We start from the raw sequence: 23,634 nt of genomic DNA, 5'->3' as shown, positions 1-23,634 counted from the left end.
CACTGACCTGGCTATGTGTGTGCAGGATTCTGCAGTATACCTGAACCATTAACCTGGCTATGTGTGCAGGATTCTGCAGTATACCTGAACCATTAACCAGGCTGTGTGTGTGCAGGATTCTGCAGTATACCTGAACCATTAACCAGGCTGTGTGTGCGTGCAGGATTCTGCAGTATACCTGAACCACTGACCTGGCTATGTGTGCAGGATTCTGCAGTATACCTGAACCATTAACCAGGCTGTGTGTGTGCAGGATTCTACAGTATACCTGAACCCTTAACCAGGCTATGTGTGCAGGATTCTGCAGTATACCTGAACCATTAACCAGGCTGTGTGTGTGCAGGATTCTACAGTATACCTGAACCATTAACCTGACTATGTGTGCAGGATTCTGCAGTATACCTGAACCATTAACCTGGCTATGTGTGCAGGATTCTGCAGTATACCTGAACCATTAACCTGGCTATGTGTGCAGGATTCTGCAGTATACCTGAACCATTAACCTGGCTATGTGTGCAGGATTCTGCAGTATACCTGAACCATTAACCTGGCTATGTGTGCAGGATTCTGCAGTAAACCTGAACTATTAACCACACTATGTGTGCAGGATTCGGCAGTATACCTGAACCATTAACCAGGCTATGTGTGCAGGATTCTGCAGTATACCTGATCCATTAACCAGGCTGTATGTGTGCAGGATTCTGCAAAGCACATCAACCATTAACTAAGCTGTGTGTAGGATTCTGCAGTGTGCACATGAACCATTAAACAGACTGTGTGTGCAGGATTCCGCAGTGTACATGAAGCATTAACAGCACTATCTGTGCAGTATTCTGCAGGGCACAGATTATGCTGCTTTAGATAGTAAATCTACCAAAGAAGTGACTAAATGCACCCTTAGTAAAACTTTGAAACTGTGGCTGAGCTTTCAAACATAGATGCTTCAGAAAGTTTCTTGCTACAGCCTCCTGGAATCTGCTTTTAGGATAAATTGTGTAGTGATACAAATAATTAATTAAGAATATCCGAGTTAGACCCGCGGTAGTGGTGCTGCAGTAGCGTTGTTGCCTCACAGCAAGATGTTGTTCCATTCGATTCTCAGCTAGAGCGTCTTCTGTGTGGAGGCATACGTGAATGGGCGTGCCTTCGTTGAAGGTTGTGCATCAGGGCTGGTAACTCGGCATGTAAAAATCCACTACCAAACATTAGCAGACCGGAGTTCCGCTGTGGCGACCCCTAACCAGGATAAGCCGAAAGACACAACAACAACAACTCACTAGTGAGGTGAACCAGGAAGCAAAACACATAACCAAAACCTGCTGAACTGTTCATGCATCTGCTTAATATGCACTTTCCTATTATGCTTTGGTAAGAAAATTTTCTAAAACAGAAACTAAGAGCCCACTTTGGAAACTGAACAGAATTTTTTGACGGTCTGACTTTTTCTCCTTAAGTAACAACTGTTTAGATCTGTGATGAATCATTTCAATCACACAACACTCTTTTAAATGAAACATAGTTTCACGGGTTCTGCTTACCCATTAGAAAAAGGCTGCATATTAAAATCATCCTCTACAGTACAATATGTTTACCTGTAAAGGCTTGCATTCCAACATGGAAAGTCCACCTGACAAAAGTGAAGAAAAATAATTTTAACGTACATGATATGATTCCTTATCCAAGTGATGGTCTTCCCACATTCATCTAGCAGCACACATGTTCATTTCCAAAGAATCAAAGTGATCCTCCTCAATATTGGGGACATCAAAAAGATATTCTCTAGCCAAGCCTGGATAGAAGTTCCAAAATCTTGATGTTATGGCTAAAAGTGAACCCTTGACCAAACCTGACATTTCTCTAAGACAACCACTGTTCAAACAGTTGCCATCCTTCAGAAATGGCAATCCTTGTTATTCATGGTGAAGGAGATGTCCTTATTGTAGCAATAAAATAGACAGGATCTATCATCAGTCTCCCTGCCAACCCAAAACTGGTTCAGAATGACTGGAAATAGAATGTCTCATTACAGTATGTCTAAATACAAGACTTGTTGTATTCTATACTCCTCTATAAACCTCATATTGCCAACTGGAAATCATGCTCTTACCATGAGAAAATACCTGGTATTGATGGTAGACAAAGTTAAGCTTGATTGGAATGGAATCCACTCTGGGCAACATCACCTCCAAATTCTACCTGACAGAACTAGAAACTTGCAAAAGCAGACCTAATCTGGGATCAGACAACCTTGCGCTTTTAATTCTCACAGACCATCCCCACAAGTTTACCCCTCCTGTGTACTGCCATCTTTCTTAAAGAGTCACTGTCTATGATATGTGCACGACCATACATATGTGCTCCCATCCCTGTGTACTGCCATCTTTTTAAAGAGTTATTGTTTGTGAAATGTGCACTTCCCAGTTTTCTGCAGTTTGATTAGTGGCTCAGGTGTAGGAGAATCCAGACATGGAGGGATGGGTAGGAGTGGAAACTGTGGACTCACCCACTCTGGAAGTAAGGAAGGGTTTCTGATTGTGATTTAGCATTCTCCCAGTCATGGCAGTAGTACTGTAATCACACAGCAGACAGACTCTGAATTTGGCATACCAAAGGTCTGAGAGCTAACTGACCCCACTTGTGGTGGTGCACATGATATCAAGCAACCCCACCCCGTTAAGACATAAAAAATCCCTGGCAAAGTAGGACAGAATATGTGATTCTGCTGGATTGCTCTGGTACTTGTTTCCTGCTTCCCCTTTCTAACCCTAAGATGGGTGTAGCAGTCCTAGATCCAGGGAGTAGTACCAGGGCCACTTAAGTTAAGAGTAGCTGAAGCAACACTGAAGAACTGATAGTTAATGAGCCGTGCTTCAAAAATACATGAAACTACCACCTCTCTTTCTATATATATATATATATATATATATATATATATATATATATATATATATATACCCCAATACACATCAACACTGCTGAAACTTTCTTCGACCAGCCCCCAGCTGGGGCATTGTCCTTAGGCAGTCTAATACAGACATGTTTTAAACCATACTTTAAACATGTTCTGCCTATTCAAGAGAAATATTTTTATTCATTGGCCAAGCTCTAATAATTCCCCCACCTGTCAAAATTAAACAGAAAATTAATAACTTATTACTTAACTTCCTTTGGTATCTCAAAAAACAAAGAATTTCTTTTCTCTGGCACACCACAAGCTGGGATGAAGGAGATATAGGGTTTCCAAATACTGATTTTTACTTAAACTCCACATTTATTAACATAGTGTTACTTTGCAATAATACTTCTTATACATCATATTGGAAATCAATACATGAAACCTTACTTCTTAACAGTAATAGGACATTGCTTGAATCATATACTCAAATACATACAAACATCTTTATATGGATTTTAAAAATATACATTCAAAGTTCTCACACCTCTTATAAACCAAATATTGCTGCAGTTTAAAAAGCTTATGTTTTCTAATCAATTAATTAAGAATTTATTAATAATTATGTTTCCTGTTGCTTACACAAATGAATATTTGATATCTCTTGATACTCAGAAAATGTTAGAATTTAGGAAGGATTACCTATTATATTGGAATCAATTTCTCTCAGCTAATAAAATAAGTTCTGCAGACTACCTGATCAGCAGATACAGTCTGCAAAATTGCAACTGGCCTAACATCCAAACTTGTATTTTATACATACTAAGCTCGTGCCCATTAGAGGCATACAATAAGAGTAACTTAAAAATCTTGGATTGTATCTCAACAATTATTAATAGCTCACCCAAGAATACTTCACACATATCTGTTATTTATACAATTCTCATAAATGATTTTAGCAAAACAGATGTTTCTTTTTGGAATTATTCAAGTGAAAGTGAAGTTAATAGACAAGTATTCTCAGAAAAAGATAAAAAACTTTGTTTACAATCGGTGAAGGAATTCACATCTTCCCTGTTCTGGCATGTGTACACATGGAAATTTTTACATAGATGTTTTTTCACTCCACATAGACTAGCAATAATATACAAGAAAGATGAAATGAAAGGATGGAGATGTGGACACCCCGATGCTGACCAGATACATATGGTTGTTAATTGCAAAATAATTTCCCCATTTTGGTTAGACTTTAAATATCTTTGTAAAACTCTGTAGAATGACAGCTGTACAATTTCTGACTCCCTTATCCTTTTCAATGTTCCTGCTCCTGAAGTCATTCCTAAAAAACAAACAATTTTACTGTGGTCTATCCTCTCTATAGCAAGTAAAATCTACTCCTGTCTTTAAAGTTGAGTTTATTCATCTTGTGAAATACATTTGTGAGACTGCTACTATAAAAGCAAGGACTAACAACATAACTCATCATTTAATTGCTTGGACGAAATTTTCTAATCTGTTAGAGAAATATTAAGAGTTCTCCTATGTATATTGCTTTTTAGTAGTTATGGACATTTTATGTAATTTATTTGTTTTTTTCTTGTTACTATACTGTTAAGGCATTGTGTTATAAAATGAATAAAAACATTTTGGAAAAAAAAGAAATATTTCCACCTCCATGCAAGAAAGGCTCCTAGTAACTAATTTCCTTCAATAATACAAAAGCTGGAAAATCTCATTAAACACAGTGACAAACTGTGGTCCTCCAAAAAGCCTCCAAAAATCAGCCTGAATAGCTCAGCTTTTGTAAAACAAACAGAAAATCAAAGCAACAAAAATTACATGTAACAGGAAAAAAAAACAAAACAAAATAAAAACAGAAAGCTTCAATAAACCTAAGTCACCTGCAGCCAAGTAAATTGCTTAGGACACAAAGTTGTTAACACACCCTATCTGGTACAACATATTAGAAATATAACTATCCCTAAACCCACTGCAGTACTAAATGATTTTCAGGCTATTTGCAGTAAAGCATTTTATAGCCTAACACATCACAAAATATGAAACTTTCTGTTCCTTTTTCCATTTACTTAAACACTGGTCATACCTGGGCAGATGCTGCAAATGGTCTTCACTTTATATTCCTGAACATCTATAACACCATGCCCATGGTGTGGGGTCAATTAGTGGCCTGAGTGCTGGAGAAGCTGTCAGATGCAGGTAGGAATGAGAGGCTAAATTCAACCTACCCACCTCAGGGGACAGGTACAGATAGGGCAGCTGAGAGCACCCATAATGCCTTGACCAGCACTGTGGAAGCCAAGAGCTAGTAGCAGTAAGAGTGGAAGCGTGCTCATACCAAAACAACACTGCATGTCCCTGCCACAGCAGGCATATCAAGGCATGAGGGAGGGGATAAGATTGTGCAAGGAAAAATCCAAGTCACTCAAGGATGGTGCCCCCCCACTTGACTCTCATCTACCCAGCAGACTCTCTGACTATGCCCAGCCAGTAGGGAATGAATATGTCAAAAAGTGAGGAGTGGAACTTGATACTGTTAATTGGCAGGGACAAAAAATAGTTAACTGCAGAGGAAGTACAAAGAAATTGCTTGTGTTAAGTTTATAGTTACAGAAAGTATTATATGTATCTCTGTCCCCAAAACGTTTGCAAGAGAGTTTATTTATGAGCTAAGGGTAAAGAAATGTCATACCCATAAGACAGTAGTTTGATGAGGATCCCTACTGAAAGTGTGTAACAAAAAAATTTCAGTCCCATAACTATAAAAAACAGACTGCAGTCAACACAGAAGTGCAGTAAAAGTCAAAGTGAATGCCATTAAAGTATTTTTGCAAGATGCGTCATTGCCTCTGCATCCACCAAATGGGGGAGGCAGCATCTTTACAACCCTGCCTTTTAAATGCATTTAATTCTGAGATCACAATACCTCATAATAGGGGGAATATTTCAAGGAACTGCAACCTTCAGTTTGTAAGGAAGCATTCATGCACCTCCGAACACAGCTATAGCAGAACTTGCAGGCTGCACAGGAGTTGTAAATAGGATCTCCAGACTAGCCTACTCCCTAACATCTGGCTCCTACCTACACTGGGGAATGAATTATGGAACACAGGAATCTTGTCCCAATAAATTAATAAATGGATCAAAACTTGTCAGCTGGGTGCAGAAAGGGCAGCCACTGAGTCAGTCCTGCGGACCCACTGCTAAAAAAAGATACTGCAACCTTGAACATAGTATACAGATTCCCTTTATGCACATTTGGTCTTGTAATTCTGAATATCACAACTATGGTTCTCACAGTTTCAATAGAAACTCATTTGAAGAGGGCACCTTACTCAGTTACTGGCATAATTTGACATAACCTTTAACTTTTTTATTAAAAGTACTCCATCCAAAAAGAATAAATATAGGTGATATAGGGCAGCCATGCCTGGCTTGGGAACGCAGACAAAAAGTTGACCAAAAGACATTTTTAGTCCTAACCTTAGCTGTTAATGAGGAATACAACCCTTTTATTAAATTAATAAAATATGCTGAAAGCCCATAACTTGAAGAATAGTATAAAGACAGACCCAGCTTATCCTTCTAAACTCTTTTTCAGCACCAGGAAGTATGGAAGCCGAAGGGTCATGCACATGTTTCACTTCAGACAGAAGCAAAGTTGGATGAAGCATCAACTACAAGCGAGGTAACCCAAGACCGATTACAGCTTGCACTGCATAGCGGCCAGTTTGGGAAGGGTGGGAGCAAGCAGTCAGTGCTGGCTTGCCCCTCCTTGGGGAAGATAGGTGGTACAGGCTGCCATGATGTCATCACCTGCTGCAGAAGAGGTGTGCACCATACAGTGTAAGGGCTGACGATGTGCTCTTGGCTCCTACCAGTGGTAGGCATTATGGGGCATGTATAGGAATGTGCCTCTCTACAGGAAAAAAAACACAGTAGGCCATCATTTATTCAACTGCCATTTAGCCAATGGGAGGAGATTAGGGTCACAATATAAAAAAACTCCTGATGCCTGCTAGGATGATGGTCTCCCATGATCTCCTCTTGCCCCTTGGGGAGCAACAGACTGACTAATCATGAAAGGGACGATAGCTGGCAGGCAGTAAGACAAATCATCCTAATTAAAGGATGTAAAGAGCTGTTTGAACTTGGCCAGAAGCATTCTAAACAGGACTCATCAACCTTCTATAAATCTTTTCTAAGTGGAGACTAACATTTATTAAGAATTTTGGGTTCCAAGCAAAAGTAAGTCTGTACAACGAAGGAAGAGATAAGTTATTTGTGGTGTATGAATGCTTGTGATAAAAGGTTCCATTCATGAAAGATGTCAAGAGCAACTAAGTGAGGAATACTGATAAAAAAAAAGAAAGAAAAAGAAACCAAGTGTGGGTCAACACATTAATTTAGCTTCTTCTACTGCTCAGCAATTAAAACATCGGGACCCTCTGCACCCAGTGCATTTCCATAGTTCTGCCATTCATCTCTCAACTGTGAATATGACTTACTAGGGAGATGAGAAAGTCAGCATCTCTTGTAAGAGGTAAGTGAGGTAGAAGCCCAACAGGTAATCACTTCTTTTTTCTATTTTTTTGCCCTTGTGTTTGCTGACAATCATGCCCTCCCCTAATAAGACTCAACCAATTTGTTCCCCCAAAGAAGAGATGTCTCGCTCAGTACTGTACAAAGATATGAGCCACCCAGGAGAAGCCATCATACAGGCAGCAATAACGTTTGTTTGTTTGTTTGTTTATTCCCACCCCACTATCCCAGCAACTAAGAGAATATGGCCCTAACCTCATTGCTGGTGGTGATGTAAGCACTTGCATCACGACAAGAACTGCCTAGCTCCGCAGCCCCATGTGTGTGCGATCCTCCACATGTGGTAGAAAGGTCTATCCTTATTGGCCTGGGCAACCACAGACCACATCTCCGTGCATCAGCCTACCACCACAAGGAAGTCTCTGCTTACCCTGGGATCGACAAGCCATCAGGGAAATGCCTCCCTCCCTCTCTCCTAAGATGATCAAGTCCTTCCTCTCGATCAGCTCCACCAAATACTTTCTCAAATTCAGCTTATCTAGTCAGGATTTCTTCCTGTAATACCAGGGAGCTGGCTTACCTAACATCTTAAATCTCAAGTTCTTCAGTACATAAGTTATACAGGGGGTAGTGTAGTCTGCAAATTATGCTACAATGATCTTTGGATATACTAGCTATACATCTGAGTGGTCATCTTTTAGAGAAGGTTCCTATTCTCATAGTTTAACAATTTAGCTACAATCTTACCACAGAGTTCTGCTAAACCAATGTATTTATTGTATTTTTTATTTATTTATTAATTTGTTGACCGAAGAAGGGCACTGTTCCATATGGACCACTTTTATGTTCAGCCCGCGATTTACAACCAAAACATCTGGAAAAAAATATCTCTAACTTGTACAGCAAAGGACACCACTTAAAGTTTTTACAATAATTAACCTCACAAGTGTCAGACATGAAGCTAAGCATTATAAAAATATAGTTGCAAGATAGGAATAACTGATTCAAATCCCAGAAACAGACTGGGGAAAAGGAGTGATGAATATATACAATGCATTCTTTCAAGAATACAAAATCAATGTATATAGTTACTGAATTAAAGTGATTTAGTTTGAAGAACTTCAACTTCAAAAGAATTCCTTTAAAGCCTGTTGAAAGTGAATACAAAAATCCTGTTTGAGCTGCTTTTGTATATCTCATTTAATAACATTTTAATTTCAGAATGGTGTCTTATAGGGCATCTAATTCATTTGATCGATGAACCAGACTGTCCCGACAATATCTCTTAGGTCTTGCAGTTAACCTCTTATTTCCCCAGTTACAACACTGTTGAAAGCTAACCATCTGTAGTCTAGGCTAGTCTATTCAATGTTATTAATGTTGCAAAACTCTGACATTTTATGATGTAAATCTCCTTTGAAGTTTTGATTGCACTATGAAAGCAGATATTATCTAGGTGTGTCCCTATCTAGAATGTCTCAAAGAGTTGTCAGCTAATCTAAGCTAATCAGACAAACCCCACATAAGTCTTGAAATGTTTCTGTCTGTATTATCATATCTCTTTAACTTTGGATTAAGCAATACAAATCAGTCATCTACTAGAATTATGGAGTTATGACCTCCCTTTTATACCTCTTCTTTGAGTCTGACTGTTAAGCACAGAAACAGCTGACTTAAACCACAACAGAAACCTAAGAGTGTGACAGAACCTTTAATGGGCCCTTTAACTAAAATAAATCTTCCTTCCATGTCCTTACTAATTTCAAGATCCTTGACCAGTTACAAGATAATGGCAAGGAATAACGCTGTACCACAGCTGGAATGACTCAAATCATCAAAGAGGCAAAAGTGGTACTCCTACCATTAAAGATGTTCCCTTAATCTACATTAATATCTGTCACTTACACAAGACTACAACTGATCTACAAATCTGTAAAGCAAACATCTAAACTGTAGTCTTTTATTTTTGTCGTTTAGATCACACATCGTGTTGACAATGTAAAGACATGGCAACTCCAGTGGTGACTAGGGATAATAGCACATGAAGACAGACTGCTATTACAAAAACACATGGAGACAAAAATGCTATTACAAAAAAGCATCTCTACAGCAGGTACCATACAGTGAAAAATATGCGTAAACATCCAATGCCTGCCCATTAACCATTTCACACACCATGTTAACACGAGAGATATACACAATCTCTACTCACACATCATCATTCCCTCGCTGTCGCCCTATGGAATAAATCCGCACAATGGTCAAATGCATGAGATGCAGAGAAACACAGAAACAAGAGTCTGAGGGGAGATAATTACAGCCTAGTTTGCCCATTTCCTTATATACTGGATAAGCAATGGATTCTACTCAGCCAATTGCATGGCCTCCTTTTCATTCCAGTCAGATTAACAATTGCTTATGTCTGCGGGATACACAACTTTATAGTGTATGTCAAAAAATGCCCCATAACCGAATTTATATACAGAAAGAATCACTTTTAAGAGAACAAGATAAAAAATAATCACAACTCTGGGTGTCTTCTTCAACTCTGAAATACTGTGACCCACTTAGCTTAAATTGGGATGCTTACTTTCAGACTTATAAAATTCTGTAACAGTCTCAGTTTTATCACAAAAAAAAGAGAAATTGTTAACTTCACAATTTAATGTCTTAGCACAGATGATTAAGGTTCTGAGTTGTAAAAGAATTGCTTCCTGCAGTCCAGGCTTTGATTTCCTTAAGTTTCCATTTGCCTGCTTTAAGACTCTGATTAACTCACTTAACCAAACAACAGTGCTCCTAGGCTGAGCCTGAAAAAGGTTCATAGTACTTTTCCCAAGTTAACAAAAATAACAAAATAATGGAATAACACAATGCTGTTCACTTAAATAATCTATCATCAAAGGGCCATTTACACATATATTGCAGCACTGGCCACCTTAATAATTATATGATGCCGCATCTCATCTGATATAAACACAAGGTATTCAACATCTGAAAGAAAATGCTAGTTGTCCTTCTTGTGGAAATACCTAGCTAATGGTGATGTGGACAGACCTCAATGAAGGCTATGTATTATACAGAGGCAACTGCAAAAAGACAGAGCAGATACGATACGTATTATTCTGCCACATGATCTTTTATTTATTTATTTGACATTTGTTAACCAGGTTAGTCCGACTGGGCAGCAGCCATTTTTCACTGGAGACCCAAGAAGAAAAGCTCTAAGTAGTACATGTAACAACAGTAATCAAATGACAGAGGAAAAACATTTAGAGTTAACAAATATGACAAAATAGTCAGAGAAAAAACATGCTAGAACATGTACAGTGACTTGAAACATATTAGAGTTCAAAAGTTACATACAGTACTAAGAAGAAAAACTAAAAAATGGTCACATGCATGCAAAATAAAGTCAACAAATAAATTATAAATGTACACTATATACAGGGGATAATCCCAAAGCACAGATCATTATCCAAGTCTACAGTGCTGTAGGCAGTGAGAAAACTGACTATTAGTAAGTAGATTTGTAAGAGAGAGAGCAGAGACAGTTACTGCAGGAGTATTAGAGGAGTATAAGAGGAGACGAAGAAAGTGTTAAGTTGGGTGATTGCATAAGCATGACCATGATTTACGAAGGGTATCCTTTAGAGCTGTTTTAAAGAGTTGGGGTTTGGGATCGATCTAACACTAAGTGGTAGTTTATTCCTGGCATCTGCCACTGAGTAGTTGTGGAGGAGTTTGCCAATATTTTTGTTGGGCACATATACTTGGCAGAAGACGCTGTTGAAACCTACGGAGAGCATGGTTGGGCGTGTAGGGATGGGTAAGGGAAGAGAGAGGGGCAGGAAGAGGGTTCATATAAGACAGAATTAGTCATGAGAAGCTGGGGTAGTAGGATTTGATGATAAAATTCCAGCCACTGCAGGTTTTTCAAGGCTAGGCAGTGGTGAGAGGAGTAGGGGTGGTAGGAGGTAAATCTTACAATTTTATTATAGGTGAGTTCCAGTTTAGACCGAAGGTTGGATTGGAGATGTGTATGAACAGAGGCTGCATAGAATAGGCTGGGGAGTAAAAAAACGTTGTGAAAAGGAGAGCCTAGAAGCATCTGTGAGGATTTTTTATGCCTGTATATCAGGCCTAAATTTTGCTGAGTCTTTTTAATGCACTGCTGAGTATGGACATCAAACTTTAGCTGGTCATCAATAATAACTCCTAGTTTTGTGTATGGATCAACAGAGATGCTAGTGTTGTTTAGGGAGGAGACAGTAAAGGTAGCTTTATGGTGTTGGAGAGGTTTAGGGAGGAATAGGAGAAGTTTAGTTTTCTTAGGGTTAAGTAGAAGTTCGTCGGAAGTTAGCCATTTTTCGACTGAGTGCCGAGACTCTTGGGTGAGGGTATGAAAATGGGCGATATTGTCAGAGCAAGAGATAATTGTGGAATCATCAGCATACTGTATAACTGAAGAGAGTGGAGAGGAAGAGTGGAGGTCTTTAGTAAAGATATTAAATAATAGGGTGCAAGGATGGAGCCTTGGGTGCCCCTGTTTGTACAGGTAAGAGGTGAGAAACGTTAGATTGCCATTTAACTGCTTAGAATCTATTGGAGAGGTAGCTGGAGAACCAAGAAAGTGAAGAGTTGGAGACATTAAAGGCAATTAGGGCGGCCAGTGTGGTGCAGTGGTTAGCGTTGCCACCTCACAGTAAGAGGTTCTCCGGTTCAATTCTCAGCTGGGGTGCCTTCTGTGCAGAGTATGCATGTCCTCCCTGTGGTCGCGTGGGTTTCCTGCGGGTGCTCCAGTTTCCTCCCACATCCCAAAGACATGCAGTAGGTGGACTGGACACTCTAAATTGGCCCTAGGTGTGAGTGTGTGCATGTGTGTGTGCCTTCTGTGGAAGGTTGGGTGCCTGGCTGGCAAATCAACACCGTAAAACTCTACTGCCAATCATAAGCAGACAGATGATTCGCTTTGGTGACCCCTAACAGGGAAAAGCTGAAAGAAGAAGAAGAAGTTTGGATAGAAGTAGTCTGTGGGAAACAGTGCCAAAGGCTTTGGAGAGGTCCAGAAAAGTACAGTTGTGTGCACTTACCATAAATGTAGATGTTCAAGTGTATTCAATGTTGCAGTCATTGCATTTGGGTAATCTGCTTGCAGGTTGCCCTCAGCCAGCCTGATTAACAAAGTTTTAGGTCCTGCGTCAGTTGCTGTCCCTTCTTCCATGACGTCAGGTTGTCAGGGGTATAAAACATGCAGCCTACGCCATTACATCAGTTTTTCATGCCCCAAATGTCAGATGCCCCCTAATGGGAAGCAATGAAACATAAAAACACAAAGGTATAACTCCAACAAAAAAGCAAATACACCAAAAAGGCTTTTAAGCAGAGTAAAGGAAAGTAGAGGTATAGCCAAAAGAAGTTAAGGGGCAGGAGAGAGGGTAACCAGGACTGCAACAGTGAATACACTTGAACATCTACATTTATGGTAAGTGTACACAACTGTACTATGTTCTTCGTGTTTGACTGTTGCAGTCATTACATTTGGGTAGATTCCCAAAGCTATGGTTGGGAGGAGTTTAGAGACCATTAGGGCCAGCTATAAGGCCCTGCAAGACTGCAGTGGCAAAGCCTGCTCTGGATTTAGAGAAAATTGGCAAATGATAATGCCAGGTAGCAGCTTCAAGGATGTCCCTGGTAGGAACGCCTCTGAGAAAGGCTGTAGAAGTAGATGCAGCCCTGGTGGAGTGAGGTCTGATCCCCTGGGGGATAGGTTTTCTATGGTGCTTATAGCAGAAATGAATGCAATGGCTTATCTATTTAGAAATGGTTTGTTTTGAAATATCCTTCCCCTCTGCCCCTGCAGCAAATGCTACCAGCAATTGTTCAGATTTTCTTTGAGGTTTAGTCCTGTCCAAGTAGAATCTAAGTTGTCTGTGCACATCCAAGGAATGCAGTACCCGTTCCCCTTTGTTCTGTGGATTGGGAAAGAAGGTTGGCAAATGAATGGACTGATTAAGAGCCACACTGGATACCACCTTGGGCATGAAGGATGGATTGGTTCTGAGTGACATCCTGTCCGCATGAAAGATGATGAAAGGCTCCACTGCCACAAGGGCCTGTAATTCAGAGACCCTTCTAGCTGAAGTGATTGCTAAAAGGAAAGCTGTTTTCCAAGAAAGAAATTTTAAGTCTGCAGTTGGCTCGAAAGGAGGTAGAGTGAGTTTCTCCAATACAAAGTTAAGGTCCCAGGCTGGGGTTGGAGCTCTCCTGGGTTGTCTCAAATTTTTGGCCCCTCTGAAGAACTGCTTAGATGAGAGAAGAGGGGAGGTTCTGTGTTATAATGAGCTGAAATGACTGAGGCATGGATTTTAATGGAGGAAAAAACAGGCCCTTGTGAAGCATCTCAGTTAAGTATTGTAAAATCTGAGGTAAATTGGGTGCTGCTGTGCTCATCCCTTGAGACTGGTTTCAGGCACAGAATCTTTTCCATTTTTCAACATAAAATTTTCTAGTACTAGGCCTCCTTGCCTCTAGGATGACATCCATCACAGGTTTGCTGAGGGATGGTAAGGAAGAGTTTAAGTAATTAGCCAGGCTGCAAGGTTCAGTGTTGGAAGCTGAAGGTGCAGAATCTGATTCTTCTGCTGAGACAGCAAGGAAGGAGTCTGAGGAAGGTGCCATGGCGATAACCATGACACACTGCACAGGAGGGGGTACCAGTGTTGGTGCAGCCAGTCTGGTGCAATCAAAATCATCCTTGGTTTGTCCTGTTTGACTCTTAGTAGTACTTTGGAGAGCAGAGGCAGTGGGGGGGAAGACATAGACTGATAGGTTTTTTCAGCTGAAGGACAGAGAATCCACTTTCCAGGCTTGTTTGTGGGGAATTCTTGTGCAAAATTTGTCCAGTTGATGGTTCTGGGGGGAGACAAACAGGTCTATATCTGGGCTCCTCCATTCGCTTGTCAACATGTTAAAAATCCTTGGTTCCAGTTTCCACTCGTGAGGGTCCATGAGGTTTCTGCTTAGTCCATCTGCCAGTGTATTTAATTTTCCTGGCAGGAAGTGAGCTTGTAGGTGCACTTAGCTTAAGGCTATTTTCCACAATGCCATGGCTAGTCTGCAGAGGGGATAAGAATGTGTAGCCCCCTGCTTGTTTATGTACCACATCACCGTGGTGTTGTCTGTCTTTACCATTAGTTGTCCTAGAAGAATGTAGTCCTTGAGGGCTGTCAGAGCATTCTGTACAGCTAACATTTCTTTTTGATTGATAAGCAGGTGCATTTGACTTGGGTTCCATTCACCCTGAATGCACTTCCCTGCCAGGTGAGCCCCCCCCATGCATAGTCTGATGCGTCTGTTGTTAGGGTTTGGGTGGCAGGGAGGTGGTGTGAAAGGTAGTCCCTTGTTTTGGTGGCAGGCCTCTGCCCACTAAAGGAACTCTAGGCGTAGGCAAGGTATGATAGGAATCATTGTTTCTAGGCTGTGAGAATATTGACTCCATAGGCTTTTTAGATACCACTGTAGTTTCCTCATATGCAGTCTTGCATATGGAATTAGAAGAATGCAGGAAGCCATGAACCCCAAGGCTTGCAGTATTTGTCTTGCAGATAGCAGGGTTTTTGTGGACATTTGTTTGAAGTAGGTTGTCAAATGAATTTGCTTTTCTGGCGTGAGGTAAGCCATCTGGAAAGTTGTATTCAAGCCTGCTCCCAGGAACGTAATTATTTGACATGTATCAGTTGTGATTTCTTTTCGTTTATGGTGTAACCCAAACAAGTTAGAACCCTTTTTACAAAAGCCAGATGATTCAAAAGTATGTCCTGGCTTTCTGCCTGAATTAAACAATCATCCAGGTATGGGTATATTTGAATACTTCTTTGCCTGCAAAATGCAATAACTGGAGTTAGGCACTTTGTGAATACCCTGGGCGCAGTAGACAAGCCAAAGTGCAGTGCAGAGAACTGATAATGCGTGTAGCCTGCTTTGAAGCGTAGGTATCTTCTGCAAGATTCCCTGATTGTGATGTGCAGGTATGCTTCTTTTAAATCTAGTGTTGCCAACCAGGTGTCTTTGCCTAGCATAGGAAGTAATTGGTGAAGAGTCAGCATCTTGAATTTTGGAATCTCCAGAAAGGTGTTTAGAGTAGACAGGTCCAGGGTAGGACACCATGAATTGTCTTTTCTGGGTACCAGAAAAGTCTAGAGCAGAAACCTTGTCCCTTTTCATCTTCTGGTACCAGTTGAACAGCCCCCATGCTTAAGAGAGAAAGTACTTGTTTTTGGGCCTCTGCCCACTGATTTGGGGGTAGGTCCAGCCACCCACTTGGTGTTGCCAACGTGTGGAAGTGAAATCTGTATCATTGGGACACTACATTTAAAACCCATTTGTCCTGGGTTATGAGTTCCCAGTTCTTTGCATGAAGAGCAAACTTTCCCCCCAAAGGGGCAGTCAGTTGATAAGTGCTTGGAAATTTTAAAAGGAAGTCATTGAGACAGTTTACCATAGGTGGGTGTCTTGTTATTCCCAGACTTGGAAGTGAAGGTCCCCCACTGCTTAGTTCTGTGAGTCCCCTGGGACTGAAACCTGGGGTTTTTGCTGTGTCTGGGTTTGGCTTGAGAAGACCTGGAAGGGGCTGGAAAGGACCAATTCTTAGAGGGCCAGTGCCTACTAAATCTAGGAGGCTGAACTTGTAAAAAATCTTTAACAGTTTGCATAGATTTAACTTTATCTTCCATCTTTTTAAGAACTTCTTCAGCCTTGTTGCCAAACAGGCGGTCCTGATTTAAAGGAGCATCCAACAATTTAGCTTTAACATGATCAGGCAAAGATTGCTCCTTAAGCCAAGCATGCCTTCTAAGCACAGACCCAGTAACAGCAGCCCTGCAAGAGGCCTATAATGAATCAAAACCACATTGCAAAATATGTTTTCTAACTTGTTCAGCAGAATGCATTAAATCCTGTAAGTCTTTCCACACAGTCAGGAATCAGCATCATTTTCTGTTTAAGCAGTCCAATAACATGTTGCTGATATTTTAACATATGAAATTGGCAGTTTAAAGCCCTAATGGCCAAGGCTGCAGAAGTGTTAACCTTTTTACCCCATCTATCCAGCGCCCTGGAGTCTCTATCAGAAGGGGTAGGATTTTTAGCAGTAGAAGCCTTAATGCCCTTGGGCCCCTGTGAAATAGTCTCTGGATCTGCAATAGGATTTTTGAAAAGGAACTTGTGTGACTCAGGGACCCTGTAGTATCTGTCAGGTTTACTGGGAGCAGGAGGCAAGGAATCAGGGGCGAAATTGGATTCGGAGAAGGCATCATCAGCAATGTCTAGTACAGGAGGAATAGCCAAAGACCTATGCTGAGGTAGGAGAAGGAAATCCCTAAGCCTCTTTTTTTGAATCAGAAAATTCCTGGCTTTCCCAGTGAAAATGCTCCTTTAGAGTATGCAAGGTTTCCCCAAAAGAAAAATCCTCAGGAGGGGAAGCAGAGGGAATAGAGTCCTCTGCATCAGAATCCTCATAAGTGGGTAAGGACAAATCCAGGTCATCAGAAGAGTCAGAAAAAACAGAATCCTGATCAGAAGATTCATAATCAAGCTCAGCCCTAGGCCTCTAAAAAGGGGAGGTTGGATGTCTACCCCTGATTAAAGTTATTAGGTCTTCAGCCATTTTTATCATTTATTTTTTAGGCATAGAGGCCTGAGCATGTGGCCTGGACATCGGGTTTATAGACATGGATCGAGATTTAGACCTTAGTAATGAAGGAGGCGTCGATTTAATATGGAAGTCCGTAGGCCTGAATACACCCTCAGAAGCCGGTGCCTGCACAGCAGCTCCGGACCCATCCAAGGTAGAGACATCTGCGGGTTCCATAGTTGAAGCATCTTGCGGCATACCAGACTCCAAATGGGTCTCAGTAGAGGCCTGCAAATCAGAAGTAGCGGGTATCAGGGGCTGCGAAAGTGCCTCACTGAGTACCGGCGAACTGGCGACTGGCTTAGGAGAAGCGTTGTTGGCAGTTTTGGACCTCGGCGGCCTGTCTCTGTCTTTATCTTTACGTTTTTTTGGAATCCCAGTAGTTGGATGGCTAACCGACGATATTTCTGGATAATTAAACCGAGTACCGAAATATTTAGATGCAAAAATATACCGATGACGGATAATGCACTGATTAAATAAAGCACAAAACCGACAGCAAGGTACGTCGTGGTCAGGCCCTAGGCAAGGAATACAGTACGAATGAAAATCTTTATGAGGTATTTGCTTTCCACAAGTAATGCAATTATTAACTTTTACTGATATCGGTACGGTAGCAAGTACCTATCTATGAACCTATGAACCTATAAAAGTTTCCCCAATGGGGTACTTAGCTTTTAGTTAAAGACTTCAGTTCTGAAACTCGAAAACGAAAATTTCAGGAGTCGGCCGACTGGCACTTGTGAACTGCTTCTGCTTCTGGCACCGCGCGGCAAGAAAGACTGATGTAATGGCATCAGCTGCATGTTTTATACCCCTGACGACCTGACGGGGGTAAGGAACAGCAACCAACGCAGGACCCAAGACTTTGTTAATCAGGCCGACTGAGGGCAACCTGCGAGCAGATTACCCAAATGTAATGACTGCAACAGTGAAACATGAAGAACATCAGACAGGAGACTAACTTATTGTTACGATAGTTTGCAACAGTTTGTGAAGGATGTCATAGCAGTAGCTGTACTTTGTTTTGGATGAAAACCATGCTGTGTAGCATACAAAGCCCATCAAATTATGAATTTCAAAAGGAATTGGATTTTTGTTGCTTAGAAGACAGTGTTCATTTTAATGCAATAGTGAATTAGACAGATTCCGCATATACTTTTTATCTAATTCAGACATCTCTTCTTTTACTACTAACAAAATAAGAGAGAGAGAGTGCATTTTAATGCAAAAATTAACCACACAAATTCCATGTATGCTTTTTTATTATCAAAGTAAGACCTTATTTTTCACTACTATTTGCTCTCAGTATCATGAGTTCTTTTCTGTTGTTTTATTCTCCACATCAGAATCAAGATCTATAAGTAACTCTAAACCTTGTATCAGCTTAAAGCAGGAAAAGGTTAACTACTGTCTCAGCACAGCACACTCTCATGAAATTTAGGGAAAGCCACATAAAAGTTCAGCGTGGACTATGCCAACAATTTCTTAATTAGGTGTTCAGAAAATATTTGCTAGCAAGCTGTATTACATTTCAGTTAGTTTCAGATAATATTTGATTCGGAATAAAATGAATAACTTTACTACAGACGTTAATGACAATTTACAGATTTTGGTTTTTTGTTCATTCACTCTCTTCACCCCTGCTTCTTCAGGCCTCCCATCCTGATGCCCAACAGACCTATTCATTCCCCCTCTGCGGCTCTTCTGGGGCAAGAGTCAGACCAATCATATCCCAGTTAAGGCCGGAGTCTTATGTTCCAATCATTATCTGAATAAGTTAAGAGACAGCCTGCCCATTTGTTTCCCTTTAGGGGAAAGAATCAGACATGTGGCAGGTATCAACCCTGTGAGTCAGCTCATCTCTCACTGCCTAAGTCCTCCCTACTGTGGATGATGACTTATGCTGACATCTCTGCCTATGGATGCTGCCTCTATATGCCTTTGCAGGATCCTGAGAACATGTACTGTGACTTATGTGGAATGTACATCAGCTGCCCAGGAGTTACCATAACCCTTCAATGGGATTATTGGTGGAGCAGGCATACTGCTTCCATCCCACCTGGGGCTGGTCAGCAGCCAATCACTTCCAACCACACCGCAGTCCTTCTAGCACCTGAGACACTGGTCAAACCTGAATTGTCTGAGTCATAGTCAAAGCTCTATCCCTCAACATCACTGGGCCATGGGCAAAAAATTACATATATTAAATATGTTTAAATTAATCACCCTGTATCCCCTATAAAAATGTCTACAAGATGTATGCTATCCACTATTAGCTGCACTGTGTTAATGTTTGCTTTTTTAAAATACTTAACAAGTTATGCATATCCACTATGCAAACTGTTCATAGATTCCTATGTCACATAGAAGGAATTTATCTTATATTAAACCATATACCAGATTCACTCTGTTACTGTCTATAGAATATAAAAATGTTTTTCATTAGTCTTTTAAATATCTATTGAAAATCATTTATAAAAATTCATTAAAACAGCAAAATTTAATAAATAAGGATTGAACATCTTGACATACTTACATTTTTGAGCTTTCGGTTGCCATCTAAACCCCTAGTTGACAAAAAAGGAGAGAAAGAGAGAGAGAATTGTTAGCATTTCTTCTTGCTTAACTCTTGCATTCTTATACTATCAAACTTTGGTCAGCATGTTAAAATTGACTCAACCCCACCTTCCAGCAAACACCCACATTTCTTCCACTTTTCCCTTTGTCTTTGTTACAAATGCATAATGTCCACTTAAGTATCGTGTCCACTTCCTTGCTGTAGACACACAGTGTTGGACCAGGTTCACTAAAATGGAAACTCTTAAGCGCACGATAAGCTTAAACTGGCAGACACAGGTCTGGAGAGTTCTGCAGAAGTTAGTATTTCCTAGTGGCAGAATTCTTTTCCTCAAATTCATCCTTTGCTCTTTTGTGATATACAAAATGGGGTTAACAACCACATGGCATCATTACTGGCCTAGCAAATAGCATGTCTCCTTGATTACATATGTCAGCAATGATCACCCAAGCAACAGCCAGATGAAGGTAGATCCTCCACCATATGTGCAAGTGTGTGCACAACATACACACAGGAACACACACACGCACACATATATGATATATTATATATTATATATTACATATACATAAAGGCGTGCTGAGTGGTAATCCCAAACCACTATTTTACAGCTGGCCCTCTGACATTCCAATCTCACTTACAGTCCTAGGCATCACTCTGACAAGTAGCTCTGCTATAACCTGCAGCTTTACTTGCACAACTCAGGGAATTTTTTTAACATGGCAATACCACAGCAAACTATAGAGTATGCTGCCTGAGGGAGTTAAAACACTCTAAACTACAAGCAACTGTAACTTATTTCACCACCTCCATGTTTTGTTAAGGAAACACCGTCCAGCCATTATCACTGAGAATTCAGATATTCAAACATCATTAATATTATTGCATAGTCAGGATATTTTGGCAAGAAAAACAATTCTGCAGGTGGGAGTAAAATGCTAAGTTGTACATTTAATATTGACATTGCACAGACACAATTATGTGGGATGTATAACACAAATCAATCAGCTTTAACATTTGTATTTAGAAAAGCTCTTTGTTGTTAAAATACAATCATTCCTGTAACCTCTGAGAGAGGCAGGTTAGCACAGCAGCAGGTTTGACATAAGAACTGGACATAAACTACATCTTAAAAAACTGTTTAGTGAAAATACTGAAGTTTTCATACTGGTGTCCTTTTTTTTTTTAGTGGCTTTATTTTCCCAAGCTGCGAACTTGGAGAATAAATATACTTTGCAGAATATCACTGTGGCACCTTTCATGCCCGTACCTTTACCCCCTATTCAAATAAAGGTTTCAGTTAGTAAGGTTTTCTTTTGATGAGTTCCCACGCAAAAAACATAAATAAACAAAACAGCTGCAACTTATAACTTAGAGTTTCTTTTCATGGAGAAAACAAAGAACATTTTAACCCTCTCTGACAACCTGAGCAGCACAATGGCTCCTCTACCTGCAGCAAATCAACCCTTTTATTCCATGTCCTCCTTCTCCTGAGAGACAGACAGACAGACAGCGCTGGGCCATTGGAGGCTCACCAGCCCTCTTCTCTCATAGAGTACCATGGTTCATCCATAGGCAAGTTGACAGTTCTAGAACCTATTTTTCCCAATTCAGAGTGCTCCCCTTGGTCCCACAAACAGTGTAAGGGTTGGGACAAACCCCAAAAGTTAACAGCCCTTTGACCCATTCATTTCACTGGGATGGGCACACCAGCCACTGCCCTCAATTAGCGATTAGCAACTCACACGCTTGGAGCTTTCCTCGTGCAACAGCTTCCTTAAGCTCCACCATAGTTGCCTTGCCTTGGTGAGATGCATGTGTACTGCCACATAACTTTCCTGGCATGTGCACAAGCAGTGCACTGACAGTGTGTGCTCAATGACTCATTCCGTGCAGTGAAAACACCAGTGCATCCTCAGAATGTTACCTAACAGGTGAGCCAGAACCACCTCCCTCCGACCAGGATGAGCAAACTGACAGCAGCTGTCCACCCCCATCCTCCCAACTTCCATCATCCTTCACTGCCCAAGCCATTAACCAAGCACTGGTCATCTGGGTCATAGTCAGGGATTCATCTCCTTGCACAAGGGCCCAGGGAATAAAGCACATTTTAAAGAAAATGTTCCACTTGTACTTAGCAGTGATGTCAGTCCACACACTAATTAATTACTGCCTTGGCATAATGGTTAAGGTGCTTACCTTATAGGCAAGGTTTGATTCTCACAGAGGGTAATTGGCTAGGCTCAAAATGGCCCACAAGGGGCAGTTAGCCTAGTACTAATCTATGAACTTAAAAACAATAAATAAATAATACATAGTCAACTAATAAACCTCAACATTTCTCCTGGTTTAAACCTTCACATGTCAACAAGGAGGTTGTGGAAGGCAAAGTTCCACAGAAGACAATTGTTTTTCTACCAGGGTTGCTAGTACATCATTTTCTGGTACTATATTTTGGTGAATGGAAATAAAACAATTTGTTTTGAGGGGGGTAATTATTAATGGTGCCTAAATACTTGACAGTTCTGAAAGTACTATTCAATACGGAAACTCAATGAGATAAATATTATTATCAAAAGATAAGACTGAACACCTGGTGTACATTCATCAAGGGGTAAAGAGTAAACTGTGACCAAAGTACATGTTGCTGCATACACTACAGAAACTACTTTCCAGTACCACGTGTTTATAATATTCTAATTACACCTCTTACTCATTGTTAGAATCCTGCGGAAAACTGAAATAATTTTAAACGATTCTTGGAATACAGTGTTTAATAATTTACTGCAAGACATCGTAGGATCCTCCCCTAAGACTACATATAGTAAGGGAGACAACTTAAAGAATATATTTGAAAGGAAAAACCAAACATCTAAAGCAAATGAAGTTTGGCAACAAACCAAGTTGTCCTGGGACATCTTCATGAGGGGTTAGGTTGATATTAGTGGGAGTTAAGTGGGTTGGGGAGGTGAAAAGGTTAAGTGGAGGCAGGGATGGTTGGGAGGAAATAAGATAAGGATGGGGAGGGCCTTAAGGGGTTTAGACAAGTGTAGCTGGGTAAGCAATCACATTTTGGCATGAACTTGCTAAGGCAAGCAGCATGTCTTAAGACAACCTGTAGGTACTGGACTTGGTAGGTAGGCCTGGGTCAGTAGTAGTGGCAGTGAGGAGGTATTCATAGGTAGGTAGGGTTTGTAATTACGTATGTCTACGTATATATATATATATATATATACATAAATATATATATATATATATATATATATATATATATATATATATATATTTTTTTTTTCTTCTATCTCAGAAATGGTAGCTGCTGCAGTTTAAAGCAGGATTGTGGGTTTTAGCTGAGTACAGGTGTGGGGTGCAGTGTTTCTATGTCAGCGGCTTGCTAGTTATGGAATCGGAGTGGTTTAACACCATTTTACATGGTTTGGTTAAGATGTGTGGCCTTCCGGTGCTGGCGATTGTTCTTGGGAGGGGGTTGTGGGGATTACATGCTGGTCATGACTCTCAACTATAGCCTTCATAGCTGTTGGAGTGCCCGGATTTCTTGCTGGTAGGCTGATAGGGTGGTCTAAGTGAGTGAGTGGCTGGTTGTCAGTCAGTCATGCGATCACCTAAGTGTTTTATGTTTGCTGGCAGTGTGTCTATGCTAGTACCCCCCTGCTCCTTTCTGATGAGGGGTGGAAGTTAGCAGGTGTTTTTACTGCTCTGATGGTGAACTTTGTCTGTGATTCATGGCTCGGAGGTGCACTGTAGGTTTTGTGGGTTGCAGGCTTTGTCTAGATTTCGTGTTTGAAGGTAATTACAGCCAATGTAGAGGGTAACTGCCCATGTTGTTCAGTTGCCTTGTTTGCGGTTGGCTCCTTTGCTTTCTGACTGGTGAGTGGATGTTTTATA

The 23,634-nt window shown here is 40.7% G+C and overlaps 1 protein-coding gene across 6 annotated transcripts in view; it reads right to left on the bottom strand.

Annotated features, from left to right (window-relative positions):
- Positions 1 to 23,634, bottom strand: part of LIMCH1 (LIM and calponin homology domains 1) — a 1,973,196-nt gene that overhangs the window by 875,835 nt on the left and 1,073,727 nt on the right. For all 6 annotated transcript variants that reach the window (XM_044061504.1, XM_044061502.1, XM_044061501.1 and 3 more), the window contains exon 5: positions 19,687 to 19,717. In XM_044061504.1, coding sequence (XP_043917439.1) covers positions 19,687 to 19,717 — 31 coding nt within the window. The remainder of the gene's footprint in view (positions 1 to 19,686; positions 19,718 to 23,634) is intronic.

The sequence above is a fragment of the Protopterus annectens genome, chromosome 2.part0, assembly GCF_019279795.1.
Source record: "Protopterus annectens isolate FY-2018-M chromosome 2.part0, PAN1.0, whole genome shotgun sequence".
Taxonomy (NCBI): domain Eukaryota; kingdom Metazoa; phylum Chordata; order Ceratodontiformes; family Protopteridae; genus Protopterus; species Protopterus annectens.
Note: the sequence above shows the minus strand (reverse complement) of the source record. Positions and strands in the feature narration are given on the sequence as shown.